We start from the raw sequence: 17,233 nt of genomic DNA on the forward strand, positions 1-17,233 counted from the left end.
TCAACTGGAATTCCATCACCTCCACCAGCTTTGTTCGTAGTAATGTTTCCTAAGGCCCACTTGACTACACATTCCAGGATGCTCTAGGTGAATGATCACACCATCATGATTATCTGGATCATGAAGATCTTTTTTGCATAGTTCTTCTGTGTATTCTTGCCACGTCTTCTGAATATCTTCTGCTTCTGTTAGGTCCATACCATTTCTGTCCTTTATTGAGCCCATCTTTACATGAAATGTTTCCTTGGTATCTCTAATTTTCTTGAAGAGATCTCTAGTCTTTCCCATTCTGTTGTTTTCCTCTATTTCTTTGCACTGATCACTGAGGAAGACTTTCTTATCTCTCCTTGCTATTCTTTGGAACTCTGCATTCAAATGGATATATCTTTCCTTTTCTCCTTTGTCTTTAGCTTACAGGGGGGGTTCTTACAAAGACCGAAAAATAAATGTCAAACAAACAAGAAAATAACAATTTTTAAAAAGTGAAATTGGATAGAAACATATCTTGTCTCTTTCACACAAAAACAGAGATTAGGCTATTCTGCTCTAAGTATTTGTTGATGTTTAGTCAGTAAGTGGTGTCCAACTCTTTGCAGCCCCATGGACTGCAGCTTGCCAGTCTTCCCTGTCCTTCACTATCTCCCAGAGTTTGCTCAAACTCATGTCCATTGAGTCAAAGATGCCATCCATCCATCTCATCATCTGTCACCCCTTTCTCCTGCCCTCAATCTTTTTCAGCATCAGGGTCATTTGCAATGAGTCAGTTCTTCGCATCAGGTGGCCCAAGTGTTGGAACTTCAGCATCAGTTCTTCGAATGAATATTCAGGGTTGATTTCCCACACTGAAAATTTCATCCCTGGGAACTGATTCACTTTTCCTGGATGACCTTCTGGAAGGCTCTCAGGCTCCATCCCCACTGAGCTAAGAGGCAGGACAAAGCGAAGGAGGTGTTTCCTGGCACACATGTGCACAGAGTCAAAACCAAACATCAGGGATTCCCTGGTTGCCTAGTGGTTAGGACTCCAAGCTCCCAAGGAAGGGGGCATGGGTTTGATCCCTGGTCAGGGAATTAAGATCCCACATGGTGCGGTCTTAAAAACAAAAAACACACACATTTAAAAAAACAAACGAACACCCAAACATCACCTGTGCAGGTGAATTTCTGCTTCTCCTCAAGGCATAGGTGCCTGTCAGTCAACAACATAGCAGGTGTACTGTGAACACAGAGGACTAAAGCAGACCCTCATTTTCTTTATATTTCTGCTTTCACATTTATGAACAATTGGTGGTCTGTGAATTCCCCACCCACCCAAAAAATCTGGAAATGATTAGCTCTCTGCCTATGGAGAGAGGAGAAAAGGCCAGGACTGCTCTCTGGGCTGTGCTGAGGAGGATGGATGCAGTGGGTTCAGAGCAGTGGGTGGAACATCACTTAAGAGATTTCACTAGGAGAGCCCTGAGAACTTGGGAACCTGATTTCTTTTCTCTGATGCCTTCTCCTGGAATAATGACAGTGAGCTGGGGGCTGACTGGCACCTTTCAATAAGCAGCCCAGGGGGTCTCCCATCACTGCAGACAGGAAGACTTCCTGGGCTGACCACTCTCTCCTGCCAAACACAAACATTTCCCCCAGCGCCACATCCTCCCACCCCCAGTCACCAGAGAAACATCTCTTCAGGTTTTAGGACGAGTCCTACTGACTTCACAGGTGAAGAAAACCTAAGCCAAAAAACCCCCCAAAAACGACTTTTTCCTACTGACACTGACAATGCAGAAACCGTAAGTAAATTCTAGAAACATCTTTCTTTTTGTGAATGATTGTTGGAGCCCATGGCCTCCTGTTTCCTCTGACAAACCTCCAGCAACAAGCATAGTTTCATTTCTTCGGAAGAATTTATATGATTGTAAACATCTAAGCACTATTATATGAAGTAGAGACAAACAACTGTAGTGAGATTCCTTAGGTTAAACAAAAGTATGGGACTTCCCTGGTGGCGCAGCAGGTAAGAATTTGCCTGCCAATGCAGGGGACATGGATTCGATCCCTGGTCCAGGAAGATTCCACATGCCACGGAGCAACTAAGTCCGTGGGCCACTACTACTGCACCCATGCTCTAGAACCTGTGAGCAGCAATTACTGAACCCACGTGCCACTACTACTGAAACCCACATGCGCAGCAGAGAGCCTCCGATCTCTGAAACTAGAGAAAGCCAGGGCAAAGTAACAAAGATCCAGCGCAGCCAAACATAAATACTTAAGTTTTAAAAATATATACTGTAGCAAAGTCCCATACAAGAATTTAAGGATCAGGACTTTGCTTCACCTACCGCATCCAGTAGCATTTTCTCTAATAAACAGCCTTCCAGGAATCCTCATATTATCTGTCCCAAGTTTAAGGGAGTGGAAAGAATGTAAATTCAGAATAAAGGAAGTACACCACCCTTTTGTTTTCTAATTTCCCTACCTGAACAATTTTCTAGTCATTCTTTGGCTGGGGCCTCAGACAAATCAGTAAGGAAGACAAATAACTTTCTTGCACAATCACAAGAGAGTCTACTGAAATACAGTTGGCTGGAGTGGAAACCTCACTTTGACTGTTCTCCCTATGATGTGAAAGCAAAAGTAGACATTTTGTCTGGTTAGCAGAGACTAGGTCTTATTTCTGACCTCTCACAGGGCTCTCAGTCAGAAAGTCTGACTTCTGAGTCTGCTTGGGGGCCCAGCCTCACACACACTGTAACATCATGTCACTTAAGAAGCTGCAGAGTGGAACTCTGGTCTCATTCCCCAGAAAGGTTACAAAAATACATATATTTTCCCCCTCATCACATCCATTTTTAGTAGAAGAATTTTAACCGTTTGGGGCTTGTTCCTTTACACTTGAATAACCTACAAACCACAGGAAATGAAAATTTTACTAAGTGCAGATGACACAGACAGCCACCTCTGAAGGGGGTTGGGCCCCACTCAGCCCTGGGTGACCTTTAGTGAAAAGAGAACATTCAGATGAAATCCTCTGACAGTAATAAAATGGCTTCTCCCCTCCAATGAACAAAATGTTGCAATCTTGCAGCCCTAACAGCACATGGTGAGTGCAGACCAAAAGACAATCAGGATTCCACAAAGTCTTCTTGGATTTTAAACACATTTAAAGTTGTTGCAGCATTCAAAAGTACTTGGCTTACTTCTAAAGCCATGCATGGCAAGAAACATGGCAAGATCGAGCCAACATTTTAAAAACACATTTTCCTTTTTTCTTTCCTCTTGAAAATATAGCCATCAGAAAGGATGCAATTCTTTTTTAAAAAGAATTCTCTCAAGAAAGCATAGCTGGCTCATTCATTGGTCTCACCTCCAACAGAGGAACAAAAAGGAAAGAGATAATCCAGGGAAAGAATGACCTGAGAGAGGCTGGAGGTCTAAGTCATGCAGACCAAAAATCTGACTACTATACAACAGCTGCTTTTTCATTGAGGCACATGCCCAGGTGAGAATGTGTAGACTAGTTCTTGCCCTTAGGTCCTTCAGTTCAGTTCAGTTCAGTAGTTCAGTCACTCAGTTGTGTCCGACTCTTTGCGACCCCATGGACTGCAGCATACCAGGCCTCCCTGTTCATCACCAACTCCTGGAGTTTACCCAAACCCATGTCCATCAAGTCGATGATGCCATCCAACCATCTCATCCCCTGTCATCCCATTCTCCTCCCGCCCTCAATCTTTCCCAGTATCAGGGTCTTTTCAAATGAGTCAGCTCTTTGCATCAGGTGGCCAAAGTATTCTATTTTCAGCTTCAACATCAGTCCTTCCTATGAACACTCAGGACTGACCTCCTTTAGGATGGACTGGTTGGATCTCCTTGCAGTCCAAAGGACTCTCAAGAGTCTTCTCCAACACCACAGTTCAAAAGCATCAATTCTTCAGTGCTCAGCTTTCTTTATAGTCCAACTCTCACATCCATTCATGACTACTGGAAAAACCATAGCTTTGACTAGACAGACCTTTGTTGGCAAAGTAATGTCTCTGCTTTTTAATATGCTGTCTAGGTTGGTCATAACTTTTCTTCCAAGGAGCAAGCGTCTTTTAATTTCATGGCTGCAGTCACCCTCTGCAGTGATTTTTGGAGCCCCCAAAAATAAAGTCTGTCACTGTTTCCACTGTTTCTCCATCTATTTGTCATGAAGTGATGGGACCGGATGCCATGATCTTTGTTTTCTGAATGTTGAGCATTGAACCAACTTTTTCACGCTCTTCTTTCACTTTTATCAAGAGGCTCTTTCGCATGAGACAAGTGCTCAGGGCTGGTGCACTGGGAAGACCCAGAGGGATCGGATGGGGAGGTAGGCGGGAGGGGGGATCGGGATGGGGAACACATGTAAATCCATGGCTGATTCATGTCAATGTATGGCAAAAACCACTACAATATTGTAAAGTAATTAGCCTCCAACTAATAAAAATAAATGAAAAAAAAAAAGAGGCTCTTTAGTTCTTTTTCACTTTCTGCCATAAGGTGTCATCTGCATGATGATGCATGTCCTTAGCACCTTCCAAAAACTGGTGAGAAATGGAATGTCTCCTGCCTTATCAGTAAACAAAGGATGTCACAGTCATCAGCAATTGTGGCCCTCCACCGTGAGCTGCTGAGCCCTGAAGGAACTCAGGAAGGAAAGAACTTCTGCCATCTAGCAGCCATCAGTCTGTGGCCACTCCCTTAGTAAGCCTTGAGAAAACTAGGGATCTGATAACACAGGATACTGACCCCAGATGCTAAGATGCATATCAAAAAATGATTTCAGTGAGTGGAGACTCTCACATCTTCCCTCACATAGAAAAGCACTAAATTCCATAACTGACGTATCTGCTTATCTTAAGCAGTAATCTTTTGATGTTCCTGACTACCTGCCCTACCTGCCCTTCATTGCAAAACTCCTATATATTCTAGCTCCTTCCCTCACCTTCTTGGAGCATTTTCTCAGAGCTATCTGAAATGCTGTCCCCCGGGCTGCAGTCCCTATTTTGCCCCCAAATAAAACCTAACTCACAACTCTCACACTGTGTAAATAGTTTTTTCAACACTGGCTAACTGGGTGACTTTGCTTCTATCACCAGTCACATCCACAACTGGGTGTTGTTTTGCTTTGGCTCCGTCTCTTCATTCTTTCTGGAGTTATTTCTCCACTGATCTCCAGTAGCATATTGGGCAGCTACCGACCTGGGAAGTTCATCTTTCAGTGTCCTATCTTTTTGCCTTTTCATACTATTCATGGGGCTCTCAAGGCAAGAATACTGAAGTGGTTTGCCATTCCCTTCTCCAGTGGACCATATTTTGTCAGAACTCTCCACCATGACCCATCTGTCTTGGGTAGTCCTACACGGCATAGCTCATAGTATCATTGAGTTAGACAAGGCTGTGGTTCATGTGATCAGATTGGTTAGTTTTCTGTGATTTTGGTTTTCAGTCTGTCTGCCTTCTGATGGAGAAGGATAAGAGGCTTATGGAAGCTTCCTGACTGGAAAGATTGACTGAGGGGGAAACTGGGTCTTGTTATGATGGGTGGGCCATGCTCGGTAAATCTTTAATCCAATTTTCTGTTGATGGGTGGGACTGTGTTCCCTCCGTGTTATTTGAAGGTGAAAGTGAAAGTGAAGTCGCTCAGTCATGTCAGACTCTTTGCAACCCCGACCCCCGTGGACTGTAGCCCACCAGGCTCCTCCATCCATGGGATTCTCGAGGCAAGAATACTGGAATGGGTTGCCATTTCCTTCTCCAAGGGATCCTCCTGACCTAGGGATCGAATTCAGTTCTCCCACATTGTAGGCAGACACTTTAACCTCTGAGCCACCAGGGAAGCCCCCTGTTATTTACCTGGGTCCAAACTATGGTGGAGGTAATGAAGACCAAAAGGTCCCATGCATAGGAACCTCGAATGTTAGGTCCATGAATCAAGGCAAACTGAAAGTGGTCAAAGAGGAGATGGCAAGAGTAATGTTGACATTTTAGGAATCAGTGAACTAAAATGGACTGGAATGGGTGAATTGAACTCAGATGACCATTATATCTACTACTGTGGACAAGAATCCCTTAGAAAAAATGGAGTAGCCATCATAGTCAACAAAACAGTCTGAAATGCAGTACTTAGATGCAATCTCAAAAACTACAGAATGATCTCTGTTCGTTTCCAAGGAAAACCATTTAATATCACAGAAGTCCAAGTCTATGCCCTAACCAGTAATGCTGAAGAAACTGAAGTTGAACGGTTCTATGAACACCTACAAAACCTTCTAGAACTAACATCCAAAAAAGATGTCCTTTTCATTATAGGAGACTTGAATGCAAAAGTAGGAAGTCAAGAAATACCTGGAGTAACAGGCAAATTTGGCCTTGGAGTACAGAATGAAGCAGGGCAAAGGCTAATAGAGTTTTGCCAAGAGAACACACTGGTCGTAGCAAACACCCTCTTTCAACAACACAAGAGAAGACTCTACACATGGACATCACCAGATGGTCAATATCAAAATCAGATTGATTATATTCTTTGCAGCCAAAGATGGAGAAGATTTATACAGTCAGCAAAAACAAGACCAGGATCTGACTGTGACTCAGATCATGAACTCCTTATTGCCATATTCAGACTTCAGTAGAAGAAAGTAGGGAAAACCACTAGACCATTCAGGTATGACCTAAATCAAATCCCTTACAATTATACAGTGGAGGTGAGAAATAGATTCAAGGGATTAGATCTGATAGACAGAGTGCCTGATGAACTATGGGTGGAGGTTCATGACATTGTACAGGAGACAGGGATCAAGACCATCCCCAAGAAAAAGAAATGCAAAAAGGCAAAATGATTGTCTGAGGAGACCTTACAAATAGCTGTGAAAAGAAGAGAAGTGAAAAGCAAAGAAGAAAAGGAAAAATATACCCATTTGAATGCAGAGTTCCAAAAAATAGCAAGGAGAGATAAAAAAGGCTTACTTAGTGATCAGTGCAAAGAAATAGAGGGAAACAACAGAATGGGAAAGACTAGAGATCTCGTCAAGAAAATGAGAGATACCAAGGGAACATTTCATGTAAAGATGGGCACAATGAAGGACAGAAATGGTATGGACCTAACAGAAGCAGAAGATATTCAGAAGACGTGGCAAGAATACACAGAAGAACTATGCAAAAAAGATCTTCATGATCCAGATAATCACGATGGTGTGATCATTCACCTAGAGCATCCTGGAATGTGTAGTCAAGTGGGCCTTAGGAAGCATCACTATGAACAAAGCTAGTAGAGGTGATGGAATTCCAGTTGAGCTATTTCAAATCCTGAAAGATGATGCTGTTACAGTGCTGCACTCAATATGCCAGCAAATTTGGAAAACTCAGCAGTGGCCATAGGACTGGAAAAGGTTAGTTTTCATTCCAATCCCTAAGAAAGGCAATCCCAAAGAATGCTCAAGCTACCACACAATTGTCCTCATCTCATATGCTAGCAAAGTAATGCTCAAAATTCTCCAAGCCAGGCTTCAGCAGTATGTGAACCATGAACTTCCAGATGTTCAAGCTGGACTTAGAAAAGGCAGAGGAACCAAAGTTCAAATTGCCAACATCCGTTGGATCATCAAAAAAGCAAGAGAGTTCCAGAAAAGCATCTATTTCTGCTTTATTAACTATGCCAAAGCCTTTGACTGTGGTGCACAACAAACTGGAAAGTTCTTCAAGTGATGGGAATACCAGACCACCTTACCTGCCTCCTGAGAAATCTGTATGCAGGTCAGGAAGCAACAGTTAGAATTGGACATGGAACAACAGACTGGTTCCAAATAGGGAAAGAAGTACGTCAAGGCTGCATATTTTCACCCTGCTTATTTAATTTATATGCAGAGTACATCATGAGAAACGCTGAGCTGGATGAAGCACAAGCAGAAATCAAGATTGCTGGGAGAAATATCAGTAACCTCAGATATGCAGATGACACCACCCTTATGGCAGAAAATGAAGAAAAACTAAAGAGCCTCTTGATGAAAGTGAAAGAGGATAGTGAAAATGTTGGCTTAAAACTCAACACTCAGAAAACTAGGATCATGGCATCTGGTCCCATTACTTCATGCCAAATAGATGGAGAAACAGTGGAAATAGTGACTGACTTTATTTTCTTGGTCTCCAAAATCACTGCAGGTTGTTACTGCAGCCATGAAATTAAAAGACGCTTACTCCTTGGAAGAAAAGTTATGACCAACCTAGATAGCATATTAAAAAGCAGAGACATTACTTTCCCAACAAAGGTCTGTCTAGTCAAAGCTATGGTTTTTCCAGTAGTCATGCATGGATGTTGGCCTATAAAGAAAGCTGAGCACCAAGAATTGATGCTTTTGAACTGTGGGGTCAGAGAAAACTCTTGAGAGTCCCTTGGACTGCAAGGAGATCCAACCAGTCCATCCTAAAGGAAATCAGTCTTGAAAATTCATTGGAACGATTGATGCTTAAGCTGAAACTCCAATACTTTGGCCACCTGATGGGAAGAAATGACTCATTTGAAAATACCCTGATGCTGGGAAGGATTGAGGTAGCAAGGAGAAGGGGACAACAGAGGATGAGATGGTTGGATGGCATTACCAACTCAATGAACTTGAGTTTGAGTAAACTCCAGGAGTTGGTGATGGACAGGGAGGCCTGGTATGCTGCAGTCCATGGGGTTGCAAAGAGTCGGACACGACTGAGTGACTGAACTGAACCAAAGTGAATTGGGTGATACTGTCAGCCCTTTTGCTGATGTTGAGTTGTCCCTCACAGGAATTACGCCTTCTTCCTTGTCACTATCAGTAAAGCATATTTATTTTTTTCTCTATTATAGAAGCGATGTCATGGTTATATCAAAGGGGTTCTTAAGTTTACGGAAATTTCTTCTCCATGATACCTCCATCTCCTGGGTGCATCACTCATTCTTCCTGTTCCCTGTGCAGGGTGATAAGCTTCACTTCAGTTCAGCTTTCCATCCTTTATTTTTGCCTTGAACGTTATATCAAAAAGAAGTTATAAGTCTTGAAAATGGTGCCTTTCAATAAAGAATTTAACCTCACTTGTAATGGGCTTCCCGGGTGTCTCAGTGGTAAAGAATCCACATGCCAATGCAGGAGGTGTGGGTCAGGAAGATCTCCTGAAGGAGGAAATGCCAACCCATTCTTGTACCCTTGCCAGAATAATCCCAAGGACAAAGGAGCCTGTCAGGCTATTGTCCAAAGGGTCACAGAGAGCCAGACACAACTTAGTGTTGGAGCACTCACTTGTAAAGAGACACAATTCCTGCTCCGAAGAACCACTGTCTGATGGAATCTTTGCTGAGTGTTCTCATGACTCAGGGCCATTCAATGCTCAGCCTGAGAAAGTGGTTCCACGGGAATTGTGATTGTATCCAGAAACGTCCCTTCTTCTTTATCTGTTTGCAGATCCCTTTAACAGCTACCACATTTTTTTCATTCCACAGGTAGCTCTGTGGCTTAAATAGCAATAGACTGAAGAAGCAGCAACACAACCATGTGAATTAACATGGACTACAGTTTATGTTTGACTGCACATTCTTCTGAAGGCAGAGAAATCAGGGGGTGAGGTGGTGCGGAGGAACCTCACTAGGAGGTGCAGGGCACCAGAAGGGTAGGCTGAAGGCAAAGGTAAACCTCATTCACCTAATGAACCTTCCCAGTGCTGGTCTTGCTGAAACAGAGCACCAGCTGACAGCAAACCATGCTGTATCACATTAAGGGGACTTATTTCAAATGGGCTACTCCATCCATTCAGCTACTGTACCCACCAAGTCAGGGGGGGATGCTACCTGATTCTGAGCAGGCATTAGGGTTCTATCTATTACAGGCAGGTCACTTAGTAAGAAAAACTTCAATCATACATAGATGCTGAATCATTAGAGTGCAAAGCTGGTGATATTTAAACACACTCCCAATTAACCTGTCATTGTACCCTGGGTTGCCCCTGCAAATAGAAATCATAGACCTCAGGATAAGGTGACAGATACTAAAGGATCAGATCATCAGCCAAAAAACAGGGGGGAGCAGAATTTCAAATAGATGTCACTTTGGAGTCAATTTACAGTATTTGGTTTTCACTTTATAAACACCCCAGCTAATACACTTTTCACAAACAGATATTCATATCTGTCCTTCCTGACTCACCTCCTATGTTATAATCTCTTGAGGGGACAATAAAAAAAGAAACCAATCCACAGTAAGATGATTTGGGACCGTAATAAGTATTATGGAAAAAGATATTGGGTTGGCTCAAAAGTTTGTTTTTTTCCCATAAGATATTGTAGCAAACCCAATCAAACTTTTGGGCCAACCCAATAAAAACGGACAGTGGGATGAGGAGTGATCTCAAGGAATGACAAAGTAGCCTCTGGGACTGGATGTTTCAGCTGAGAGCTACTGGAAGAAAAGGAACCAGTCATGCAAGGATCTGCAAGGGTGCAAGTCAGAAGAAGCATGAACCTAAAACAATGTCTGTTTCTGATGGGGTAGACACTTGGGAGGGGCATAGAGGGAGATGCTGGAGCTGGTTAATCGCTAATTCTCTCTCCTCCATGGAAATCTGAACAGGGCGCCAGTTCCCCTCCCCACCTCCCCACACACACTTTGCGTATTCTTTTCATTACCATTTTAATTTTCTTAATTCTTCTCCCTGATTTTCATTAACTTACAGGAGCATGAGCCTCTGCCAGTGGCAAACACATCTGGAGCCCTCTTCTAACCCCTCCTCATATAAAACACCAAATAAAAGTCATTGGAAAATAGAAGCAGAGAGTATTAAGATTTAGCTCTCATTATTACAAGGTCCATTCAACTGTTTATTTTTATGACCATTACATCTCATTATCATTACCAATCATAGGCAGAAACTAAAGTAAAGACTTATTTGTTCCTTTGCATTTTATCTCATATGAAGTCCTACGATGGGGTAAATAGCAAAGCTGCATATTTAACTATACACATTTTTTTAAAAAAGCAAATGCATCTAGATAGCATTTTCCAAGGAAATCATAAATACTGCAGAAAAAAGTGCACTACTTATTTTAGTATGACTAAATTTGAAATTTCTTCATCATTATTATCATCTACTTCATTGCAAGTATTTGTTCAGCAAGCACTGAAATCAATAGAAGAAAGAAGAAAAAGAGAAGAAGTTATTTTTTGCACCATGACCAGACTGTCCAGATGTCATGCCTGGCATACATCACAAGTGACATTTCTAGTCATGTTTCCAATCAATGGGAACATACAAATTTTCTTTCATGATCTGCAAAGCTTTTGGATTCTGCAAACCTTGCTGTCAACAGCAGCAGCCTAGGAAAGAAGGCGTTGCCATGAACCGACTCTACCTGCTGCCATCTTCGGTTCCACCCCGAGGCACTGTGGTTCTCTTGGGGATCCCTCTTCTTCCTGAGTTCCAGTCCCACAAACCAGAAAAAAACAGGGAAAAAAGAAAAACAATGCATTAATTGACAGCAACAGCTTTTTGCAAATTGACTAATTAAAATGAGATCAAGATCTGAAAAAAACTAGACCATGCCCTTATGAACTGAGGCCCTGGATAAGGAACAAACTCAACCACAAATGTTGAGTAGAATAACTATGGGGGTGCTCGGTTACAAACTCTATGGTGCCATTCCCATGGAAGCATTTGAAAGCTGCCCCTGGAGTAACACAACTCAGACACTGTCTGTGACTGATCCATTAGGGGACAACAGTTACTTAAACACAGTATTGGCAGGTTTCTTCATAAGATGGAAAGTCAGCCAGTATGGTGCAACAAAAAGAACTATGTTTTATTTTTCACAATTCAAAAAGCTGGTTTCATGTACCTTAGAAAATTCTACCCCAGCTCAGTTATGTTTATCTCTGGGAAGGTGAACAGACACATTCTTCTCTCAGCTCTGGTATGACATGCTTTAATGACAATCGTGACTCCCGTGTGTAGCACTCATCAAAGTTGGTCCAGCTAGAAGTGGAAGTAAATTAAAAGGAACATCTTCATGGGGCTTTTCTAATTTTGTCTGATTCCTTTATTTTTTTCCTTCATTGAATAAATATCTGTTGAGTGCCTGTAATGGGCTAAATCTATGGGATTTTAATCTTTAGGAAAGATTCCTTCTCCAGTCTCTTGAATTATATTGTAGGTAGTTCCCTTCTCACGTCCTCCCTAGGCTGACATACTTTCTTCATATACCTTGTTCCTCCTAAGAATTTAGCCCAACAGAAGATGTTCTGGACCTTAATAAAGCATATGGGTGTAGGGTTCCATAAATGATAACTACTCTCTAACCAGATGGGAACGATGGAATTCCAAAACTGATATTATCTACTATAGGCTGCTGCTGCTGTGTTGCTCAGTTGTATCTGATTCTTTGAGACCCCATGGTCTGTAGCCCACCAGGCTCCTTTGTCCATGGGATTTCCCAGACAACAATACTGCAGTGGGTTGCCATTTCCTTCTCCAGGGGATATTCCCAACCCAGGGATCAAACCCAGATCTCCTGCACTGCAGGCAGATTCTTTACTATCTGAGCCACCGGGGAAGCCCATCTATCATAGGATTATGATAGATAGCCCATCCATCATAGGTTCTATCAAATCTCCAATTTGTTCTAAGTTTGCAGCTCCTAGGTCATATTTCATCTGAGAACTCATCATACTCTCAAGCTTGGTTGGTAAGATAAAAAGATATTCTTTTCAGTTCATGAGGATTAGTTTCATTAAATCACCATCAGTATCAACTCAGAAAGGAATTGATTTCACCTGCATTGGGTACAAATGTTTTTTTCAGGGATCAAAAATCATCTTCAAATGTTTATCATCAGGTCCCAGTTTCAAAATTTTTTCATACTTTCAAAACCCACGAAATAGTACTGATGCAGGCAATTTGGACAAACAAGCCTTCCAGTCCAATTATCTCAAATTTATATGTTACAAGAAATTGTAATGAAAATTGCTTCCACAATTACAATTCTAAAAAAGATGTGAATTAATAGTATATGAAAGATATGTAAATGATAGTGAAGCCCCATTACACAGCAACTAAATGCAACAAATAATTTCTTGTTTCACAAGGCCCAGTAGAACAGTATAGAATAAAAACATGAAGAATTATTTTATAATACAGCCACAGGAAACATCTCTTGAGAAGCCAAAATAATAAAAATAAATTTGTTTCATGGATGGAAGGATTCCCCTTTGAGCCAGTAAGACTGTTCACTTTTTCATTGCTCTGAATTCCAGAAGTGTGAAATAACTAAGCCTTTAACATTCTTCCAAATGCATTTATTACTTCATTTTAAGTTGCCCCTCCCCCAATCTTGTCATTAACTAGTAAAAATTGTAAAGCCCTGGAAGGATCTGCAGATGGAAGGATATTTGGAATCTGCCCAGCCAGAGCGCTCTCAGCATAGAATAAACAAGCATCTGTCTTCAATAGCATAAACTATGTTCTATTTAGAGAAAAAAGGCTGAGCTCCTAGATTCTTGAGTTTCTTTCTCTTCAGTGCAAGTCTGTGATTTGCTGAATTTGTTCTTACTGGCTTCTTCCCAGCAAAGCTAGAATAAAATGACAACAGTCAAACTGTAGTAGGCATCTGTCGATTTTGCTGCCTGGAATTCACTCACATTTTCTAATAAGTGTGTCCTGATTTCCTCTTTAAAGTCATCCTTTCCCCCTAGTAATGAATTGTTGTTCTTATGAAGCGAGTTCAATTCTCCCCCACACATATGTCCCCCTCCCCACCACGCCAGAGGTGGCCATGTGACTCAGGGCTGGGCCCAGCAGGCCACTGTATTTCCCTGTTATTGGTACAGAGTGGTCATGTGGGCTAGGGCTGGGCACATTAGTCCACTTCATTTCCTTGTGATTGGTACAGAGTGAGTCATGCGACCCAATTTGGGCTAATGAGAGATTTTCAATGCACTTCCAAGAATATGGCTTCTAGTCTACTCTGGTCCTAAATCCTGAGATGACTGGTGTGAGGGTTGGGCTGCTGCTCTTCACATGCAGCTGGGGCAGAAGCCCACATAAAGGAAGGCTCTGCCAGCTCAGGGAATTCCCTTTAGATAACCGTAGGCGAGCCCAGGAAGATGGGAGGTGTCATTCCTGTCTTAATCACTTCAACATTTCACTCCCATCAGCACTGGGTCCATGGAGAACATTCCTCATGAACAAAAACTGCAATTCACTTAGCTACCCAAGATCAGGGACACTGGGGCCTTGACCAGAGATTTGCTTCGTCCCCTGTTTGCATGATGCCATAGAGTCCTTGGTGCTTAGTCCCTGCATGTCAGAACCCTAAGTCGCTGCTGCAAAAGAGGAGGTATGTTGGGTCACATGTTTGTCAAGTTGTAGTTCTCAACTTTTGATGTGTATCCAAACCACCTGGAGGATGTGGACCAAATACAGAGGAGTCAGCCCTTTCCCACTTCACCATGGCTGGGCTCTGGATTACTTATTAGTGCTCCCCCTGATGCTGACACACACCCAAGCTTGAGAATTGCTATTATAAAGGATGGAAATTTGGTCTGGTACTCAGATATTACCAGGGGCCTCTCTTTCTCTCAATCTCTCCATTGGCCCTTTTCTATCTTTGTGTTGCTTCCCAGGCTTCTCCTTCTTTGCACAGTCAAGGCCACCAGATGCTTTAGGGCCATAGCCTTTCAGCTCACGTTTCAAAGGGGGACAAAAGAGTGTCTCAGTCCCTGCACTCATAATGTAGTCAGCCCTCCGTGTCAGTGGATTCAACCAACCTTTGATCAAATTTCAGAAACCTTTTTATGTAAGGGACTTGAGCGTCCATGGAGGACAGGAGGGTATTGGAACCCATCCCCTTATGGACACCGAGGTGACTGTGTAGAGTTCTAGGGGAAGCCTCTGGTTGCTCTGTCTTGCATCACATGCACATGCCTGTCAACGAATAGGGACTAAATCTTCTGGACCTACATCACTGCCTACCCCATGGGCCATGGGAGGGAGGAGGTGATGTGGTTGGAAGCCTCCCCAGAACCTTAGAGAATGGGGAAGGCGCAGTTCCGCAAGAGAAGGAAAGCTGTGTCCAGAAGTAGGGGAGGAAGGGATGCTGGCTACAAAATATAGACTTCAAGCAGACAATTCTCCAAAGCCACAGGACTAAAAATACCTCCTGAGAGGAGTGATGTGGGGAATGGATGCCACTCAAGGACCTGGGGAACAGCTATTTATAGGTCAAAACAAAGGTGTTTTTATATCTTAAAAACCAATGTTTCTTTTACTTCTTTTTTATTTTTTTATTGAGGGATAGTTGATTTACAATGGAGCCCAATCTCTGCTGCACAGCAAAGTGACAGTTTTTCACATATAGAGATTCTTTTTTAAATATTATCTTCCATTATGGTTTTTTTTTCCATTATGGTTTATCACAAGATATTGAACATAGTTCCCTGTGCTGTACAGTAGGATCTTACTGTTTATCCATTCTTGTATACCAGTTTGCATCTGCTAATCCCAAACTCCCATTCCATCCCTCCCCACCTCTGCTTCCCCCTTGGCAACCACAAATCTGTTCTTTATATCTGTGAGTCTGTTTCTGTTTCATAGATAAGTTCATCTGTGTCATATTTTAGATTTCCACATATAAATGATATCATACGGTATTTGTCTTTCTCTTTTTTGGTTGTTTTTTAATTAATTTATTTTTTATTGAAGGATAATTGCTTTGCAGAATTTTGCTGTTTTCTGTCAAACTTCAACATGAATCAGCCATAGGTATACATATATCCCCTCCTTTTTGAACCTCCCTCCCATCTCCCTCCCATCCCACCCCTCTAGATTGATACAGAGCCCCTGTTTGAGTTTCCTGAGACATACAGCAAATTCCCACTAGCTATCAATTTTACAAATGGTAATGTAAGTTTCCATGTTACTCTTTCCATACATCTCACCTGCTCCTCCCTTCTCCCCATGTTCATAAGGACTATTCTCTATGTCTGTTTCTCCATTGCTGCCCTGCAAATAAATTCTTCAGTACCATTTTTCTAGATTCTGTATATATGCATTAGAATATGATATTTATCTTTCTCTCTATTACCTACTTCACTCTGTATAATAGGTTCTAGGTTCACCCACCTCATTGGAACTGATTCAAATTCATCCCTTTTTATGGCCAAGTAATATTCCATTGTGTATATGTACCACAACTTCTTTATCCATTCATCTGTATTGTAGCACTATTTACAATAGCTAGAAGATGGAAGCAACCTAGATGTATTTTTCTTTTTGACTTACTTCACTTAGTATGATAACCTCTAGTTGCATCCATTTGCTGCAAATGGCATTATTTTGTTCTTTTTCATGGCTGAGTAGTATGCTGTTATATATACGTACCACATCTTTTTTATCCAATCATCTCTTGGTGGACATTTAGGTTGTTTCATATATTGGCTACTGTGAATAGTGCTGCTATGAACATAGGGATGCATGTATCTTTTTAAATTATAGTTTTGTTCAGGTATATACCCAGGAGTAGGATTGCTGTATCATACAGTAATTCTATTTTTGGTTTTCTGAGGAACCTCCATACTGTTTTCCATAATGCCTTTACCAACTTACATTCCCACCAGCAGTATAGGAGGGTTCCCTTTTCTCCACACCCCCTCCAGCATTTTTAATAGGCAATATTGTTCTTACTGATGCATACCCGCTGAATATTTTCAGTACTGACTATCATCTTAACAGCAACACTTCTAAAGTATGGGCTCTGGGCTTCTCTGGTGGTCCAGTGGTTAACAATCTGCCTGCCAATGTAGAAGACACAGGTTTGATTCCTTGTCTGGGAAGATCCCACATGCCTTGGGGCAGCTAACCCTGTAGGCCACAACTACTGAACCTGCGCTCCACAACAAGAAGCCACCGCAATGAGAAAGAAGCCTATGAATCACAAAGAAGACTGGCCCCTGCTCGCCCCAAGTAGAGAAAGCCCACTCACAGCAATGAAGACCCAGTGAACTCATAAATAAATAAATACATTTTTTTAAATTAAAAAAATAAAACAACAGGAAACATTCAAACAAAAGTATAGGTACCTCCCAGAGGTATGCTGTAACATGTTAGAAGTATGCAAAGCCTCTCTCTGGAGCATCAGTCTCACTCAAAGACTTGGGAGAGAAAACATTATTCGTACTTTAAAACAAATCTGATTATGTCTCAGAAGGGTATGTAGAACA

At 42.0% G+C, this 17,233-nt stretch overlaps 1 protein-coding gene across 1 annotated transcript in view; it reads right to left on the bottom strand.

The window, feature by feature from the left end:
• The window catches only part of FAM107B (family with sequence similarity 107 member B), a 205,274-nt gene that overhangs the window by 116,579 nt on the left and 71,462 nt on the right, over positions 1-17,233 (bottom strand). The window contains exon 2 of the mRNA XM_043883541.1: positions 11,374-11,434. Coding sequence (XP_043739476.1) covers positions 11,374-11,434 — 61 coding nt within the window. The remainder of the gene's footprint in view (positions 1-11,373; positions 11,435-17,233) is intronic.

Source organism: Cervus elaphus, chromosome 23 (assembly GCF_910594005.1).
Source record: "Cervus elaphus chromosome 23, mCerEla1.1, whole genome shotgun sequence".
Taxonomy (NCBI): Eukaryota; Metazoa; Chordata; class Mammalia; order Artiodactyla; family Cervidae; genus Cervus; species Cervus elaphus.